Consider the following 18,840-nt stretch of genomic DNA (forward strand, 5'->3'; position numbering starts at 1 on the left):
TCCTCTATCCCAACAGCTTTTTGAAAACAATAGTGTAGGAGAAAACATGAAGTACAACAGCTGCTCATCTCCTGCTTTATCCATACCTCCCTCTCTTTTTTTTTTTGCAAAGAGACTTTGTTTAACAAAAGTAACAGATGCCTCAAATCACGTTCAACTGTGTCTTTGGAAATGTGTCAAGTTATTAACTTTGATGAATCATATCTGAGTCTTTGAAATTGACAGTGCTGGTCTAGGGTACCTTGTCTGATTTCCTTACTGTTAATACATCACCCATTTTTAGATATCCAAGACTTACTGTCAGAGGTAATCAAGCAGCTGTTGCCACTGGACCTAATGAAGTCTCTACCTAAGACAATCAAAGGCATAAACAAGCTTTTAAAAGGTAGAGAAGATCCAAATATAAATGGGCACTTGAAAAACAAGGTTGACAACAATGATATGCTCAAACTGATACAAAGTATGACACAGTAAGTATATCCATCTTGAGACTGCTCACATGCAAAGCCTGGAAGGGCACAGTATGATTTTAATTAATGTTAAAATTCATGATTAATACAGCACTTGTTACTAAATTAAGTAGGTCTTCAACTGACCAAGTTAAGTATGTTGCAATGATCCCAGCCTTTCAAAATATTTTTGTTGTGTACTTGCATTTCTGGAACAGCTGTCCCCAACTTTGCCCCTTCTACTTGTGCTGGACTTCAACATTAGCACTGACAAGAATGCTAATAACAGATAAAACCAACTGGTAGATATAACAATGAACAATAGGCTGCATTTCAGATTGTAAAGAACTGACCAATACTTGAATTTACTCTTTTTTCTGGATAGGAGAACCCAGCAAAGGCTTTTGTTGTAAGAAATCTGCATGCCTCCCTCTTTTCACTGTCTCTCTTGCTTTTTTCTCCCAGTTTGGCCATTGCAAGAATTATATTTCTTCCAACGTTGATGAGATTTTCACCTGATGACGTGGTCCACCTTTCTCTCCCAGTTGAAATTGACATAGAAGGAAAAAGGTAGGTATCCAAAGATAGTGGATAGACAAAAAGAAAGGCACAGTTTACACTAGGCTACCATCAAAGGCATTTTCACATTCATTTTGAATAGTCTATTTGGACAATATTGTTCTGTCAGCAGCAGGATTTAATCCTTTAGTATGAGTACTTTGTGTCTAATCTCTCTAACTGAAGCTTTCCTTTGGTTAATGCAGAGAGAGCTCTTCCATTTGTATCTATTGAGTCAAGGAATTCAGTGCGACAAATTACCAGTAACTCACTTCTATCCACAAAGGGAATATCTGTCTTCTAATAAGAGCGAATGCATCTAAACAATTATGAGATGTACATATTTCCAGGGGAAGAATCAGTCCAAGTTAACTATTTTGATTTCCAATAAAATTAAGGTTTGATTAAATGTTCTGTTGTCACTTAGGCTTTTTATGAATACAAGCTCTTCTACTTTTATTTAGGAGTAAGGTCCACTGAGTTCAGTGGGACTTTATTTTTGGAAAATGAAAATAGTACTGTGGTCTAAAAGTGGCCAAATCTCATACAATGGTTACAGTTACTTGTTTAGTTCATCATCCAAATAATATTTGCCATTGGCTGGCCGCCCTACACATTTTTTTTTCAAATGTTCCAGCATAGTATCCAGAAATAAATATCCATAAGCATACAGTAATTTTTGTTAACATGTATACTTTGAGACATATTACTCTGAGACAAAGCACACATTTAAATATGTATGTAAAATGGCAAATAAATATAGATATGGAACAGAGTAGAATTATGGATTGAAACATTTGAAAATGACTTGGACCAGACATACAGATTTTTCCATTCCTAATGGTCTGCAGGCTTGGCCGTGATTCAGATCTAATTATACTGAAGTGAAAACCCCAGGAAAAATAATGTTATTAATGTCAGGAGGGGGTTGTGATGGCTTTCAGATGAATGTAGGTGCATTCAGTGACAAGTTCATTTTCTGCCAAAATCCACAATCCCCGTAGCTAATATTTGTTTCCTTTCCCTCTATTCTTGGGGTTTAGCACTGAGAATGGTTTCTTTGCAGCATCAGTGAAAGTCAAGGTAGATATAATAGCTAAGCTTCTCTGGGAACCTTCCAAAGATCAAATATTCATCACTGAAGTTTCCAAAATTTCCATCAATGAAATCCAAGTCAAACAGCAAAAAAGGTGAGTGGTGACAATCATTCATAGACTGCTTGACAAGGATGTATGTCCAGAAAGTTCTGCTTCCAGGCAAGGTATTAAAATTAATGAAAGTAATGATGGCAATATAGGAGGTGGCCCAATCATGGCTCTCTTCTGCACTTGTAGGGAGTAAGGAAGATAACCTTGACAGGGATATGTGAGCTCCATTACTAAAACAAGAGGAAAAATACACCTTAAGTCTACAGCAGGCAGATAGCATTTTCAAACAGTTCAGACGCTTCCCTAATTCACAAGAGTAAGAAAGGGGAGGATGTTCAGCATAATCAGGCTTGCAAGGTTCTGTTCTAACAGCCAATCTCAATCAAAGTAGTTTTAGCTTTGAGGTCCAAGTTCTTTTCACCAGGATAAATTTTCATAGTTAGCAGAACTTTCCATTAAGCCAATGACACTGCCAAAGGGATAAAAGAGATGACAATGCCTAGACAATCTTTGTCTCACCTAATCCTACTTTAGCCAATTTAGGCTTAAGCCTCAGATTGTAATATAAGGACCAAACATTTATTTCAGCATTAAAGGTCTTACATGCATAATAACACAATCACAATCAATAATAATTTATCTTGCTCAGTGTGGCTGATCCAGCTAAGAAGAACATGCAGTTTATGCTCTGGACAATTTTGATTGATGTGGTAAGTTGGCCAATGTGTTACCAGACAAAGTACACAAAAAGATTAAAGTTTTTACTGTAATTAAAGTGATCAGTGGTGCCTCAGCATAGGTTTGAAAGCTGGGCAATAGGTATTGAATACAGAATGTATCTTATTTTATTGTAAAGCAGCAGCTTTCAATTTGTACCAGTTTTCCCCACTCTGGTGTGCTCCAGAAGTGCTATAACCCTGTCATGCTGGTTAGCAATTCTGGAAGCAATATTTCCAAAACATCTGGTTGACACCCCAGTAGAGAAGGCCAATTTATATTAAACTAAAGGGGTAAATTTTAATTGATATCTATATAGAGTACTTGAATGAGACTTAATCACTCCAGAATTAAACAGCAATATAAAAAAGGAGGTTAGTAATGTCTTGCAATACTTTTTTTGCCATTTAGATACACAATGTTTTTTTCCCCCTTGCTTTTGATTTACAAGTGCAGAGTAGTTACAGAAGTTTCCATATAACAAACAGCTCTCCTTGATTTTTAGGTATCTTCTGAATATAAGTCAACTTCATTTTATTTATTTTATTTTGATCCCGTCTTTCTCTTTCTTTAAGATCAATCAGTGCACTCAGCTGGTGGCTGATCTTCTTAACGTGTCATTGCTAAGCATGCTCACTTGTAAGTTGCAGATGATATACTCTTAACCACCACCATCATTATGCTTCTGATGAGGAAAAGCTTTCAGCATAGTGGGGCTAAAAGATAAATGTGCCCAGGAAGGGAAATCAGCTGATTATCCAAGGGCTGTAAGCCCCAAGCTGGACAGTTAATAGTAATTTCACAGGGTTTTGCTAAAGATAACTCAAAATTGTATTTGTTCTGGAACATCCACTGCTCCTAGGAATTGCTTCTGCTTAAATCCTTGAACAGCACAGCTTTCAATAACAAATAGCAATTGCCTTATTGCATTAAAAAAGATGGCTCAGGTTTCATTAGCTACATACAAAGTGGATATGTATCCCACTTCATGGAGGGCAGTCTTTTGCCTGAAGGCATCCCGAATTTGAAGGGCTGTTCCAGTCTAAATCTTGCTTAAAAATAAAGAGCCGGAAGAAACTGGAGCAAAGCTCGTGAAGTTGTTTGACATCAATTAACCTCTGATCAGCAGATGGTGCAGGAATACAGCTGATTACAATGTCCTGCTCTGGGTAGAATGCAGTGTATTAATTATAGTTCTTTCTAAAACACTTTCTCTCTATAAAAACTAACACAGACAGTTTTTGCACAAATGTGTGTCACCTTTTGTGCTAGTTTTTGGGAAATGCATAAGTGGCCATTCTGCCATAAATTGCCAAGATCGTAGTCACTCATACTTAAGTCAAAGATTTCTCTTAATGTCTCTCAGCTGCAGCTCCAGTTGGAACTTTTGAGGCCATCCAGTATGATCTAACAGGTTCCCCCACTGTAACTGAAAAACATTTCCTGATCCCTTATCAGGCAGGTATTGCTTTTGGCTTTGGGTTCAGAATCTGATAAGAACAGGCTGTGTTATGAAATTACTGTTAAGCTTCATGTCTTGAATTTCTATAAGCTTCTTTTCTGCCTTTATTATTAAGAAAGTCTGCTGTTTAAACGTAATTCTGATATCCTTTTTGTTTCCATTCCTGCATAAACTATCAAAAGGGCTGAATTTATGTTTAAAGTCCAGGCTGCAAAAAGCCCAGGAAGAAGAGATTCAAAATGTTCTGCCTGAATAAACTCATTCATAAACTAGGGCTGGAGACTGCTATATCTGTCTCCAAGATTCTATACTTTACCCCTAAATCTTGCATTAAAACTACTTGTTGATTCTTGCTTCCTTAATCATGTCCTATGGTAGAAGGCTTGACAGTCCCAACAATTATCCCTAATGTGATGCTTGGAATTGCAAAAGTTGTCCATCCGTGTATTGAGAGATAGAAGTTGCTAGGCAAATGACTCTAACTGATCTGGCTTGTTCATCCTTGCCACTGATCTATTTATTTAATTTAAATAAATTTAAATTTATTTAATTGTGGAAGTCAGCTATAGTCCAGTAAAGTCCCTGTTCTTCTCCTGATCTTTTTATCTCTGTGAGACTGATCTCACACAGTTGGCTATAATGTCTTTGCCCATTCTGTGTGACTAGACTATACATCAGTTCATAGATGGTATGCACCAGCCAGAGCAGGGTGAAGCGTACATTTTAGATTAGATCTCACATAATATGCTTATATATAAGTACATATTCAAAGATGGAATACTTGGCCTTCCATGCTTCCCTTTATCTTTGTTGTCCTTAATAAGGCCCTTTCTCCATAGCACTTTCCCCTTTATCCTTTTCCCCAAGACCCACCATCTCAAAAGTGCTCCTACTACTCTAAGGTGCATGTCTCAGAGCTTTGCTGTGCTCCCACTTTTTTCCATCAAAGCAAAGCAGGGTCAACAGAGACCTGCAAGGGAAAGCTTGGCTTTCTCCCTATCCTTCAGTGGTGTTTTGCCTGAATATGAACCGTTTCAACATTCTGAAATGTAAGCCCACATGTATGGCTAAAATCATGCCTTAACATCTACAAGCTTACTGATTTCAAAGCAACCAAAAAGCACAGAGCTGAGCTGAGTGTTTCAGTGTTAAAAGCCAAAAGATGGGAAGGAAAGGTTTGAAAATTTTCAGAGCAGTCAACAGACTTAATTAAAATCATTGGGAGAGGATAGCATCACTGATCCTGCCTCTAAGGTTTAATGAATACTCCTGTATTTTCCCATGTAATTCTCATCAGGCAACATTTAAGCTTTCTCTACCAGGAAGACCACCCACCACCACACCATTCCATGTACTGCCACATCCTGGAACTAACCTGCACTTGGCCTTGAGCAAGGATTTTATCAGCAATGGGATTGCTGCTATGACTGGTGGAAGCAGTACCACACTTAACAAAAAAGCAGGGGTAAGGTCATGATCGCAACTAGTATTTGAGCTTCCATGTTGTTCAAAGACACAAGGCTGGTGATTCACCTGATCTTGCAATTCCAAGTTTCAGGACCAGTAAATTTCTTAGCACAAAGTGTAAGGAATCAGCAATAGGAAAAGAATTTCATGTATCGCTTATGATTTTCCTAAGGTCATCTGACTGGCCATTCTGGAAAAAAGGATGATAGACCACATGGATTTTGGATCTGGTTTTGCTGAATATTACTCTTACCTCCCTTCTGGATCCATTGATCTCATTTGTTTGGGAGGCTTCTGACACTGGAAAAGACTTCTAACTATCTTTCATAGAGACATCCTATGTTTCTTCTCCCCTTGATGTACATAGGATGTTTACTGCCAGATAATCAAGATATACTGTAGGTGCCACAAGGGCAATTCTTGTCTGTTCAGCCTAGACAGTTAAAATCAACAGCAGTTAAAACAGAAATTAAATATAGACAAATCAGTGAAGGCATTTCAGAAATTATTCAAGTTACAGATGTTCAAAGTTACTTCACTTATTAATACTCTTTGACAGGAGAAACAGCTCATGACAACTGCATTGACAAGTGCAATTCCGAAGGTCAGTGAATTTCCTTTTTATGCTATTCCATTATGCAGTCTAAATCAACTGTTTTATCTTCACTATGTAATAGTGCATTTCTACATACAGTAGTTAAATTCCACTGAATTTGATGGGGCTTATACTGTATAAATATACCTAAAATTGGAAAGTTGAACTCCTTTGAGTCCAACATTTGTAAACCGAGTTTTGTTTGCTTACAAGAAAATAAAACTGATACAAATTTGCATGAATAAAGTCAGCATCCAGTGGCTGTTGCTACATATTAGTTTTAAATAATTAGCTGCTTATATGCACTGACATATTTGGACTTGCATTAACATGTTGTATGCCTGCAAATTCACTTGTCAGATTTGAATAATGTTGAATATAGATTATTCATAATCACAGCCCTTTTATCAGCACCGACAATTTCTGAGCCTGCACACGTAACCTCATCCCATGAGAATATTTTTAGGTTAATATTTCTAGAAATATGATTCTGTTCCTACAGGTAAGAAGGAGAAATATAGTTCAATAATTTGCTTAATTGTAGGGAGGTAGAATGAAGAAATTAACTCTCAAGGACAAATTCATACCGCCACTACAAAACCTTCAAAACATCAATAGAATGACATGGTGTGCAGTTATGATAATGCAATCAATTCACCATTGGCAAAATATGATTATGTGACTATGTGACCTGATTCTGAGTCCATTGTAATGCTTTCTTAACTTATCCTTGAGCAAGTCCTGATGTAATGCCTTTTTTATAGAATCTATACAAAATTATAGAATCTATAGAAAACAAAGTAGGAGGTCCAGAATTTATTTATTTATTCATTCATTTCACATAAATTCTTATGTTATGGTAAGGACACTAGATGCACAAAATAAAAACTGTATCTCATTAGCTGCAAGAGAATAAAATACAATAAATTTATTATGTTATCCTGGTAAAGTGCAAACCCTTTTTATAAGTGGACCCATGTTTTGTTTGCAGATGTCTGAGCATTTTTCAGCTCCACAGCCTCTTGTAATTCAGACAAGAGGCTCAACATTTCCACTTGTTTCTATGGATAGTCAGAATATTAAAGTGAAACAAGGTCTTTTCACTGATGTGCTTGTACATGGTCAGCCTGTTCTACACTTGGAAGTTGTAAGTACACCAAATGTTGATCTCTACTAGTCATGATCTCTGCCAGTGGCCCAATTACTTGTGAAGCCATCAGCACATTATTTTGACCCATCATGTTCATTCCTTGGTCCACTGCAGTAATTTAGTACCAAAGTTTATTATTTTTCTGGAGATTTTTAGTTTGAATGATCCTGCTTCAAACAGTATTACTAAATAAACAAACAAACAAACAAACAAACAAACAATAGCCACTAGGCTGTTATGATCAGTTCTCATCGTGTTTAAAATTGGCATGGCATTCATATACCTACAGTATGTTAGTGCTGACTTTTGCATGAATTTAGATGTTCACCTTAATTAACTTTCTAACACACATCTCAGATACATGCACGTACATATAAGTATATATACTTATAAACATATATTTTGGGCTGTATCCAATAGATATCTGTCTACTGATCCAAAGCTGTTTAATCCAGTAGAATTTCAGCTAGTGAGATAAGAACGAGAAAGTTAACCAGTAACTAAACTATGGAGTTTGCTGCCATCAGATATGGTGATGGTGAGCATTTTTAAAGGGGACTGGACACTTATGGAAAACTAGGCAATAAGTGGCTACTAATCTTGATGTATATTTACGACTTCCACAGTCATAGGCAGCATATCTGTCAGGCCCAGCCCAAGAACAGCAAAGAGACAGTCCAGTCCAGAATAGCTTCTTTATTAGCTTGCACCTAATACACAGAATCTCACCCGACTAAACCTATGCTAAAGCAACTAGTGGATATACCCCATGAGACTCTAGGGAGGGGATGTCCTCATCCTCTTTGTCTTCCCACACTCTTGTTGCGGGCTGAGGAGGCGCTTGCTCTGGAATGTCTCCCCTCCCTCCTGATAACCTTGAACCTCCATTCCAGAATCTTCCCTGCTCATGCCATCCATTACAATATCTTACATACCAGCTCCTGGGGAGCAACAGTATCCCCCTACTATCCATGGTAGGAGGGTACTTCCCAAATGCAATTGATTGGCCACTGTGTGACACAGAATGGACTAGATAGGCTCTTGACCAGGTGGCTTCTGTTCTTATGAAGGCAATGTTTGGTAATTCTTCTTCCTTACAGGCCCTGAGCTACCTTTCCCTGAAAACAATTTTTCAAACCTCTAGAGTAGTTTTGGGGGAGCTGCTACAAGGATTTTTCCTTATTCTGCTAATGAAAGCCTTTGCTGAATGCAGGAGTTTTACAGCAGCAGAAAACATTAATTTGATACAGACCATTGAATTTCTTATTGAGATTATTGCCTATAATTCATTGGCTAATTGTTCTTGACTAGAGTAGAAATACCTCAGTTAAAAAGGACTGTCTCTATGTATTATTTGATTCCATGTGCCTGGACACTGATTTCGTCATATCATAGCCTGATTTTTTTCTAAAACATAGACTAATCTATGCCACTATGGTGGCAGCAGATTCTAGATTTTCTTCCATGGTACTATCTTACTATAAGATGTGCCACAAAGCTAATGGCATCATTAACATCACAGCATTTAAATCCTTGAAATAATTTTCCCTTTTTCATTGTAGAGCATCATCTTCCAAGCAAGGCTTTCAGCTTCTAATGGCAAGCTATTCATCTCTTTGTCACAAAACAGGTACTGGTATTTCTCCGAGTTTTGTCTTCTATAAATATCAGGGAAATCTATCTTGGAGCAATAAGGTATTGTAAACAGCTAGCAGTGGTAAATATTAGAACTAGAAAATATGGCTTGTTATTTAGAATCAATGGGAGTTAATTCAAGCATTCATTAATGTTATTTTGGAATATAAAGGAGATTTCCAGTTTCAGCTCTCCTTCATCCCCGCTGAGAGCAGCATGAATTAATCTATATCCGATTATAAAGTTGAGGAGAATTTGGAAGTGCACAACCTCCTCTTCCTCAGTGTATCACCAACAATGTGGGATGCAAATGCAATATCTCTGATAGAAAGCTGCTCAGCTTCTGCTTAAATACTTCTGGTAAAGCAAAGCCCATCACCTCCCAAAGCAGTTTTTCTCCTAATATCTGCCAGCATGTGTCTGTCTGCAATTTCCAGCCATGAATCTAGCCTTGCTTTCTGTAATTGTACTCATTATACCAGAGAATATGCGACTCTGGACTGAGGTGGTATACACTGCAAGAGATGTTATGAATTAGTTAGAAGGTACCATAGTGCCAATAACTTTAATGTATATATTTGTGGACATTGAACGGAAGTTAAGTAGTGGTCAGAAAGAACTTTTAAAAAAAATAGGGAATTGAAGTTGAAAAAGAAAGTTGGGAGGGCCAATTTCTCCAGAAATTTTTAGGTTGCTCAAAACCAGGATTAGGATAGCTACCACAAAATCCAGAACATCAGCAGCGTTATTAACAATGTCAGGGTAGCTGTTAGAATAGAGCTCCAAGTAAACAATACATTTGTCAGAAGTAGGAAACTACATGGGTAAGCAGTTGTACAATTTAATTATGTGGGAGTTAATAAAGATCTAAAATAGGAAGACTGCTTAGAAGCTGAATTAATTCTTAATCTAATGGGAGTTGATCCAAAACATGAGGGAACCAAATTGCTTTAATCTTTTTCTAGACCTTTAGAAACAGACTAAAACATTTGTGAAAGACAAACCTTTCAGGTTTATATATTAATTTAATTTATTACATTTGTTATGGCTGTCCATTAGATTCTGGGAGGCTTATAAAATCCAAATATTACAAATATATTACATATATTACCTCCAATTTCTGCAGTAGTATATCTCTCAATAGCAATTGCTGGAAAAAATGAATGGAAGGGTGCAGACTTCCACTCGAGTCTGCATGAATAGATCACTTGATTAGTCACTGTGCACAGAATTCTTGGACTAGGCAGGATTTGAATCTGATTATCATGGCTTTTCTTATGATCTTCCACACTGGAGTTGAAAAGGAAGGTTAGAGTACCATTTCCAATTAAGAAGATGGTACAAGACCACAATATTGTCACACATAAATGATGCAAATTTGTCTGGGTTGGAGTTCTTTCTGTCCTCCCTCCCTTTTTATTTTCTAAACACGTAGAAGGGTACATGTAATATAGTCCGGAAGCAGACTAGAAAAAAACAGCCTGGAATGGTCTGGGAACTTCATTAAAATGGAGTAGCTCTACTGCTCACTGGGACTGGCTGATTCAAACATATTATGTCACTTCTTCACCATCTACACTAGCTGCTGGTCCTTTTCTGGCTTTTACCTTTAAAGGCCTAAGTGGTTCAGGACCAGGTAACCTGAAGCAAACTTTCTCCAGCATGTGCCAACCTGGACTTTAAGATTATTCAGTGAGGTCCTCCTCCAGAGAGGCTCAACGCTAGCACAATTTTGGTACATATGAAGACCTTTCTATTTTCCCAGGATTTCTAACTGGCTTTTAATTGTGTTTTAATTGTATTTTAATTCATATTGTTTTAGTTTTTGAATGACTGCCTTGCAGCTGCCTAGTTTTATATTTTTATTGTTTTATTGGGCTGCTTAAATATAGATTATGTATTATAATAATTTATAATAATAATAAAATAATAATAATTGATAAGTATAAAATATTATATATATAAAATATAAATATTAAATTAAATACAAAATACATTGCTTTGTTGGGCTGTATAAATAAATAAATAAATAAGAAAGACTTCCAGCACTGAAGCTATAACTAGATAGGAGGAAAAATGCACCCTTTCACTGTATATTGGCTTTTAAGGTAGTAGCAGAAAACTGGTTTTCCTCCAGATGTTGCTGAATTGTAACTTCTAGCTTCCCTTGATAAAGATGCTGAGAACTGTATTTCTGAAAATCTGGAGAACAATGCACCTATTTTTAGCAGATGGGATCAAGATAAAAGAATTATCAACATCATACTGGGAACTGGTGCAGCTACCGGGCTGCTTCTCTTCTCCACTTTCAGTCAATTCATAGCATGCGTCTTCCCCTAATTGGATGCAACCGTTTTTTTCCCCTACAGCTTTGACATTGTTCGAGCATCTTCATCTATTGGCTCTACCAATGTAAGTCTCTCCTTGGGTTAGACAAATCAAATTGTTTTACATGAAACTTGATTCATGATATGATGTACCTTGCATGGCATCCTAACATATCATTTAGATCATGGAAACTGAGAATCTGATCAAAAGGACTTGGGTACTCTGACTGGAACTTTGACACTCTCATCCCCACTCTGGTGCCACTGAGTTATTTTGGGGCTGCCAATACTGTGCTGACTGAAAATTCTCAAAATTGTGGTTCCAACACAACTGAAGGACACTAGGATGGGGAAGATTGCTCTAGATCAGTGTTTCTCAACCTTGGCAAGTTTAAGATGTATGGACTTCAACAGTCAGAATTCCCCAGCCAACACATGCTGGCTGGAGAATTCTGGGAGTTGAAGTCCACACATCTTAAACTTGTCAAGGTTGAGAAACACTGATCTAGATGAAGAGATTTTAATCTCTGTTTCATCCTTTATCTTTCTTTACATGGCTTCTTGTTTCCATCATTGTGTACCTGCTTATCTCTATTTGGTTCAGAAGCAGCACTGTGGTTTTAATGCAAGAACTAAAGCTGAATGCATTTAGCTGTTATGTAAATCAGTAGTCAATGTGTGAATTGACTCCTAATCACCACGGGAATATTGTTTTCTGGGCAGTAATATGGAAATGGCCCACCACCACATTTTTCTGTCTCAGTGTAGTCGATAATCCTGGGATTTGCTATTTGTTGGCCATCAAAGTATTAACAGGTCCAACCCTGTTACCTTTTTGAGATCAGCCAAGGTTTGGCTAGATGCTACCACCAAGCTCCTGTATACTTTTCCTTAAATGTGGGATTCCTCTCTATTTCTGAGTCTCAGTAGAAACTATCATACATTCCAGGCCCAGAAGCTCTATGAGTACATCAGTGACATTCACACAAACAGCCTTCTACCAGCTATGAATGGTAAGAAAAGGTGAAGGTGAAAAAGGTAACTTCATTTGAGAGAACTCTCATTAATGTTTACATTACAGGGAAAATACATCTAGATAAAAGCCCACGACTGTTGCTAATTAGATTAACACAGAATCACATCTCTGAGACTGTCTCCCCAAGAAGGATGTTTCTTCAGCCTGCTCCAATTACATAATTCTGTCTCAGGTTCTTATAATGGTGATCAGGTTTTCTATAGGGCTGTGAAGAGTGCCAAAGTGGTGCTTTCCAGGCATGTCCCCTCATGCCCCCCCCCCAAAACAGTACTACTTGTCAAAGGATCAATTTGGAGCAGCCACCCTGCTTGAGTCCAGATGATAAAAGGGCCTTTTGCACATGTGGCTCTTTGCCGGTAGAGCAAATCAGGTGTGGTATGATGTTGGACTAGCACCAGGGAGAGCCAGGCTTAAGACTCCCCTCAGTCACTGAAGCTTACTGGGTGACTTTGGGCCATACTCTGTCAACCCAGCCTATATCACAGAGTTGTTGGGGGCGGGGGGGGAATGAGAGAAGGGAGCACTATGTATGCCACTGTGAAGTCCTGAGGGAAAGACGGGATATAGCTCTCAAAAATATATAAATCAATTCACTTTTCCACTTTTATTCAAGGTAATTCAGGTGGAGCAACTCAATTTTCTGAGCCAAGTTATTGCTTCCAGGGAGATTGCTATGACAGTCTGGATCGAGACACCATTCTGAATGATGATGTACAGCTCCATTTTATATCCATACCATTTATATATACCATTTTATTTCATAAAGTAAATTCATTGTATTATAAATGAAATAAGAAAATATATACAGGAGGACAAACATAATCAAAATAAGCTTGTGGCTGAGTCTTAGTTTGGACTTAAGTCTCTTCTTTAATAGCAGAGTTTCCATTTCTTTAACTGGTCAGAGTGGCAATATTGGGTATATTTCAATGTATTTAATACACTGTAGAAAATGGACTAAATGGAAATCAATTTATTTCATAGATCAGAGGACAGATTTATCTTCCACCTCATACTCACTTTCCCCATGTGCCTCCTGACATGTTCCACAAGATCAAGTATGACCATCCACTCATTTCATACTGTAAAACGTCTTAAGGACATAAATGAAACCAGGAAATTCATACAAGTCTCAATTTAAGAAATTACACATGGGTTTTCCTAATTTGGTTTAACCTCCACAAACGTCTCAAGGATTTCAATATAATTTTTAGCATATTTACAGGCTGCTTAGCTAAGTAAAACCCAGTCCATACTGAAAACTATTATTTTGTCTTTTAGGCATGCTTTGCAAAGGAATTGCATTGCCTTCTGTTTTAAATATCAAATGGACAAAACCCAGCATTGCTCTTTCTGAGGTAAGCACAGATGTAGACACTCATAGCTGTTATCTTCCATTGATGGAGAAGAAGTCATCTTGGTGTTACAGGCATAACACATTTCTAAGAGAAGGAAGTGATTGTTCTTGACATACATTATGCATGTCATACTTCCTTCTGTTAATCAAGTTTCCATGTATGTCATTGGGGTGAAACATGGTATGCCAGAAGATTACACAAATATCTATGACTTTTCTTTTGTAGGGTGGCCTGGTGATTTCAATGTGATCAATCCAATGAAACTGCATCATCAACAGCATCCAGTAGTCAAAGAACATGAAAAGAGATCATAATTCATGTTATTAATTAGATTATAACTCTTAATACATTGTCATTTTTCAGCTTCTAATCTTTATAAAGTTAAGGCTTTTAATGCAGACTGTTGTCACTGCATTTCCAGTATATCTTGATACATTGTTCACAGGATTCCCAGATATGCAAAAACTGAGACCTTCACCTCTTGGTGGGAGAGATGACTCTAAAGTGGCTAGTTCTTGTATGAAATGATTATCTTGTCATTGAGGTTTTACATATAAAGAAAACAAGTCAAGTAAGCAATGTACAAAAGTTCACACCAACCTGAATACTGAAAGTTACACAGTCTTATTTAAATTAGTGGTCTGAATGTTGCTGGAGTGGATCTATCTAGGGATGGTTGTGCTTTAGCCATAACACCTGGTTGTGTGGCAACATGAAATCTGTAGGTTGAAAAACTCCAAATGATTGTCAGATGCAGTGTGAGTCCACTCAGTCTCCTTGTTCCGGTTTGTTCATGGAAACTTTCATATTCCTACATTACTCCTCTTTCTATACATGCATCTATATGTATACATTTGCATACGAAATGCTATCTTCACTTTGAATGGTGGTGGTGATTATAATTATTGATAATGATCCACTAGCCTCTTTAATTACAAGTCTAAAAGCCAAATCTGTTGTTATTATTAGATTTTTATCCCACTTTATATTATCTATCTATCTATCTATCTATCTATCTATCTATCTATCTATCTGTCTGTCTGTCTGTCTGTCTGTCTGTCTGTCTGTCTGTCTGTCTCTACCTACCTACCTACCTACCTACCTACCTACCTATCTCAAAGTGGCAAACTTACCTAATACTCCTGCCTCTGGTTTCCCTATGACAACCACCCTGCGAGGTGGGTCGGGTGAGACAGAGTGACTGGCCCAAAGTCACCCAGCTGGCTTTCATGCCTAAAGGAGGCCTCAGATTCATAGCCTCCAGGTTTCTAGACTAGCACCTGAACCACTACACCAAACTGGCTCTCAAATCTCAAATCTGTTGCCACTATAATATCACCAACTCTTTCTGTGTTGGGTATGTGAGTTCTAGACTCTGTTCATCTAATGGTTGAATTAGTGCCAGGGCTTACTGGCAGTTCATTACCCAGTTCCCAGTGTTGTTTAACTTCACCATGAATGCAGTAACCCAGTTTGGTAAGCACAGTGACATGTGTTGCTTATTAAACATGCCAGACATTTTCCCCATCATCTCTGAATTGACATCTTGCCCTACTGTTATGCTGAGGGGGAATAAAGAGCAGCTCCCTATCACTCTCAGGTAGAAGGCTTGGTTTATTCATTATTCAAAGGACTTAACAAGATGGTTGGGTGGAGAGATAAGGGTTGAGCTCACAGCACAGAGAAACAGTAGGACTTTCTTTACTTTGCTTTCCTCAGTCTCCCTGCTGAATCAATCTCCCTGCTGTGAGGGTCTGTGCAGTAACCTTGTTTAGCCATAGGGTCAGAAACCAGGGGATTTAAAGAAAGAGATGTGTATATTTATGCAAACATGGTGCCAGCAAAGGCCCAAAGGAGGAGTCTTCTCAGAGTTGGAAAAGAATTATCTAAATCATCAGATAAGGTAGCAGATTGACATATGAAATCCTTGATCTACTGAAACAATAATGCCAGGTACTGTTGATGATTTAGTTATACAATAAGAGGAAAACCTATTCTATAGGAGAGATGCTTACCTATGAGTAATCCTAACTTACTCATTATCTGAATTGCCAGGGTTTGCACAATAAAACCGCATGGGAGAGGTTCACACAACACAACAGGCTAAAATGTGGCTGCCTAGTTTGTAATTCAGTATATAAGGGAAGCAGAGCTGCTATGTTCAAAGAAAGGGGCCATTAACTGGAGTGCTGAGTAAGTTTATCAAAAATGTCTTTGTGGCGAGAAAGTAGTAAAACTTGGCACTTCTCTCTGTAAGTCAATTCATTGACTATTACTAATTTTCTTTCTCTAAAAGACTGATAAGGTTATAAGGTGTGGTCTAAAGTCACAAGAAGCAATAGTGAGACTTCACTGGCCTATTCAGAACTACTACAGGAATTGGGAGTCTGACCCAGAACCCTTTCCAAAACCCTTGATAATCAGTGGGGTGCAGGAGGTTCTATGGGTGGGTGGCTCTTCCTTGGCAGTCATACTCATATGAACATTTCTCTGCCGTCATAGCTTTTGATGCACTCTGGGAAGCAGAAATCAGTGGAAGACTCCAGACCAATTCTAATACAATGATTTGTTACTGGATTCTTTTACATTTGTGTTGGAGCTAGCTATGATTTGAGGTGCCTGAATAGAAGTGGGGATGCAAACCTAATTATGAGTTAGTATACAATGAATGAAAATAGTAAAGTTAAAAAGAAACACAGACAACTACTAATTCTTATTAGTCAGTCCAGTTGTAGGAGGCATCTAACTGAGTCCAACAGAATAATTGCATTTAGGAAGTATGAGGATACTCTTTTTAGTCTTGTTCTTCCACATGAATGAAGGCTGAGTATCTGTAGTGATAAGCATCTTCTGTTGCTGAGGGCTTTCCATATGAATGCAAGCACTGGAAAATCAGGATCCTCAATTGTATAGAGAACTTTCGTAGACAAAGTTCATCTTGGTTTCTGTGATTCATATACATGGATTATGCAGCTGCACACAGCTCTGTTTGGAACCTTCTGGAGCTTACAGAATTACTTTGTGAAGGACCTTGTCTCCCCACACTTACCGAGTGACTAGGCACAATCTTGCTAATCCCTTTCAATTTGTTTTGGAGCAGTACAGCATTAGCACATTTGTCCCTGAGGTGATTGTCTTTTTGCTTTATCAAAAAGCTTTATTTTCTTATTTTCTTTACTCTTCCCTCCTCTTCTTTGAAAAGACACCATTTTTGCTGGTCACAGATTTCCAGCCTTCAGACTTAAGGTCTTAATTTCATCAGTGCCAGAGATGCAGGGGCAAACTTCCCCCTTAGGTATAAACAGTGTTTTTTTGTTTTTGTTTTTGCCTTGGTGAAGGACAAGCAGTTAACACTTGTAAGTGTTGGTGCTTACTGAACAGGCTTGTTGCAATTACTGTTCTCATTTGCAAATCAATCTCTGGGAGTAAACTTTTTGCGTAGAAGACTCTGAAGCTTATATAAAACCTTTTTCATTTTTCAAGATTTCTATCATGTGCCCCAAATTGTCTGGCAGCATCCTCATCTCTTTGAAGAACAATCAAATTCTACATCATCCACAAAAGATGCTGAAATCTCTGTTGCACTATGGTGCAAGCGGTTAAGGTGTTGGAGCAGGAGCAGGGAGGCCCACTTCTAGATTACCTTTAGCCACATGATGCTCACTCAGTGACGTTGGACCAGTCACTGTATTTCATCCCCATCTATCTTATAGGGCTATTGCTGAGGGGGAAAAACAGGAGGAGAAAGTACTACATAGGCCAACATGAGCTCCTATACAAAAGGCGGGGCATAAATCAGTTACTGAGATAGTAATTGATTACCTTCTGTCCATTCTGCTTCTGAAGGGCATCCACTCAGCTGTACAAAAAACAGCCATCCATGAAGGAAAACTGCATTTATCAACAATGGTCCTCATCAAACCCCACTGAGACAACCCAAAGGTTTGGTTGTTTTATTTAGTTAGTATTCCAAGTGACTCTGGGTGCATAAGAACATTAAAAACAATAAAATGAATACAAATAAAAAAAATAGTACAAGAAAACACATAAACAGGCTTACAGTGCTGGGGTCAAAATTCACCTCATGTATATTAATACATATTGATGGCTCATGCAACATCCTAGCCCAATGCCCAAAGGAAGAGCCAAGTGTTTTGAACCTTCTTAAAGGTCAACAGAGCCATCTGGGGGAGTGCTGTTCCACAGGGGAGGACAGTGACAGAGAAAGCACACTTGCTGGGTCCCACCAAATGTTACTGTGTAATAAACAGTACCTGGAGTATGCTGATTCTCTGATCTTTTGGGGTGGGCAGAGACAGTCTCTCAAATATCTCAGCCCTATGCTACAAAGGGCTTTGTAGGTGATAACCAGTGCCTCGATTTCTGTCTGGAAGCTCCCTAGCAACTACTGCAGCTTACGAAGTAGCAGTGTTACATGGGCATACTGAAGTGCACCCATAATTACCCAATCTGCTGCATTTTGGTCTAGCGGTAGCTTCTGAGTTATCTTCAAGGGCAGCCCAAAATAGAGTGCATTGCAATAAATCAAATTAGAAGTCATCAAGGCATGATTCAGGTTAGTTCTTAACCCTAATATAAGCCCAATCTAGCTCCCACTCTTTCCTGGTACCTAGTCACAAGTGCTTTCTGCTATGTGGAGATCAGGCACACCTGGATTGCCTTTGCCACTGCTGTACCACCAAATGTCATCACCACCACAATGAGCCTGGTAAGCTCACCATCACCTTTACCAAACAGCTGATCTTTGCTGTTGCCATTGCCACACAGCTGATCTGTACACCAGATTGGCAAGCTCTGCCAGCTCCTCCACTGATCTCTGTTCAAGCAACCCCCGCAATGGTCTAAAGCCAGAGTCTCAATCTTCTGATATCCACTAGGGCTGATGTTCCCTGACCAGCCTGGAGACTCTTGGTATTT

At 38.3% G+C, this 18,840-nt stretch overlaps 1 protein-coding gene across 1 annotated transcript; it reads left to right on the forward strand.

Annotated features, from left to right (window-relative positions):
* Positions 1-951: 951 nt before the first annotated feature.
* Positions 952-14,151, forward strand: LOC148214256 (BPI fold-containing family B member 2-like). The gene is made up of 13 exons (XM_088154026.1): positions 952-1,019; positions 2,051-2,197; positions 2,805-2,865; positions 3,448-3,511; positions 4,239-4,334; positions 5,657-5,799; positions 6,361-6,405; positions 7,388-7,543; positions 9,109-9,176; positions 11,551-11,593; positions 12,458-12,521; positions 13,826-13,902; positions 14,128-14,151. The coding sequence occupies exons 1-13, from the start codon at positions 952-954 to the stop codon at positions 14,149-14,151; spliced, it is 1,056 nt and encodes a 351-aa protein (XP_088010152.1).
* Positions 14,152-18,840: the final 4,689 nt, after the last annotated feature.

Source organism: Python bivittatus, unplaced genomic scaffold (assembly GCF_059951505.1).
Source record: "Python bivittatus isolate LINGU-HERP-01145 unplaced genomic scaffold, Pbiv_v1 ctg000700_np1212, whole genome shotgun sequence".
In the NCBI taxonomy this organism is placed as follows: domain Eukaryota; kingdom Metazoa; phylum Chordata; class Lepidosauria; order Squamata; family Pythonidae; genus Python; species Python bivittatus.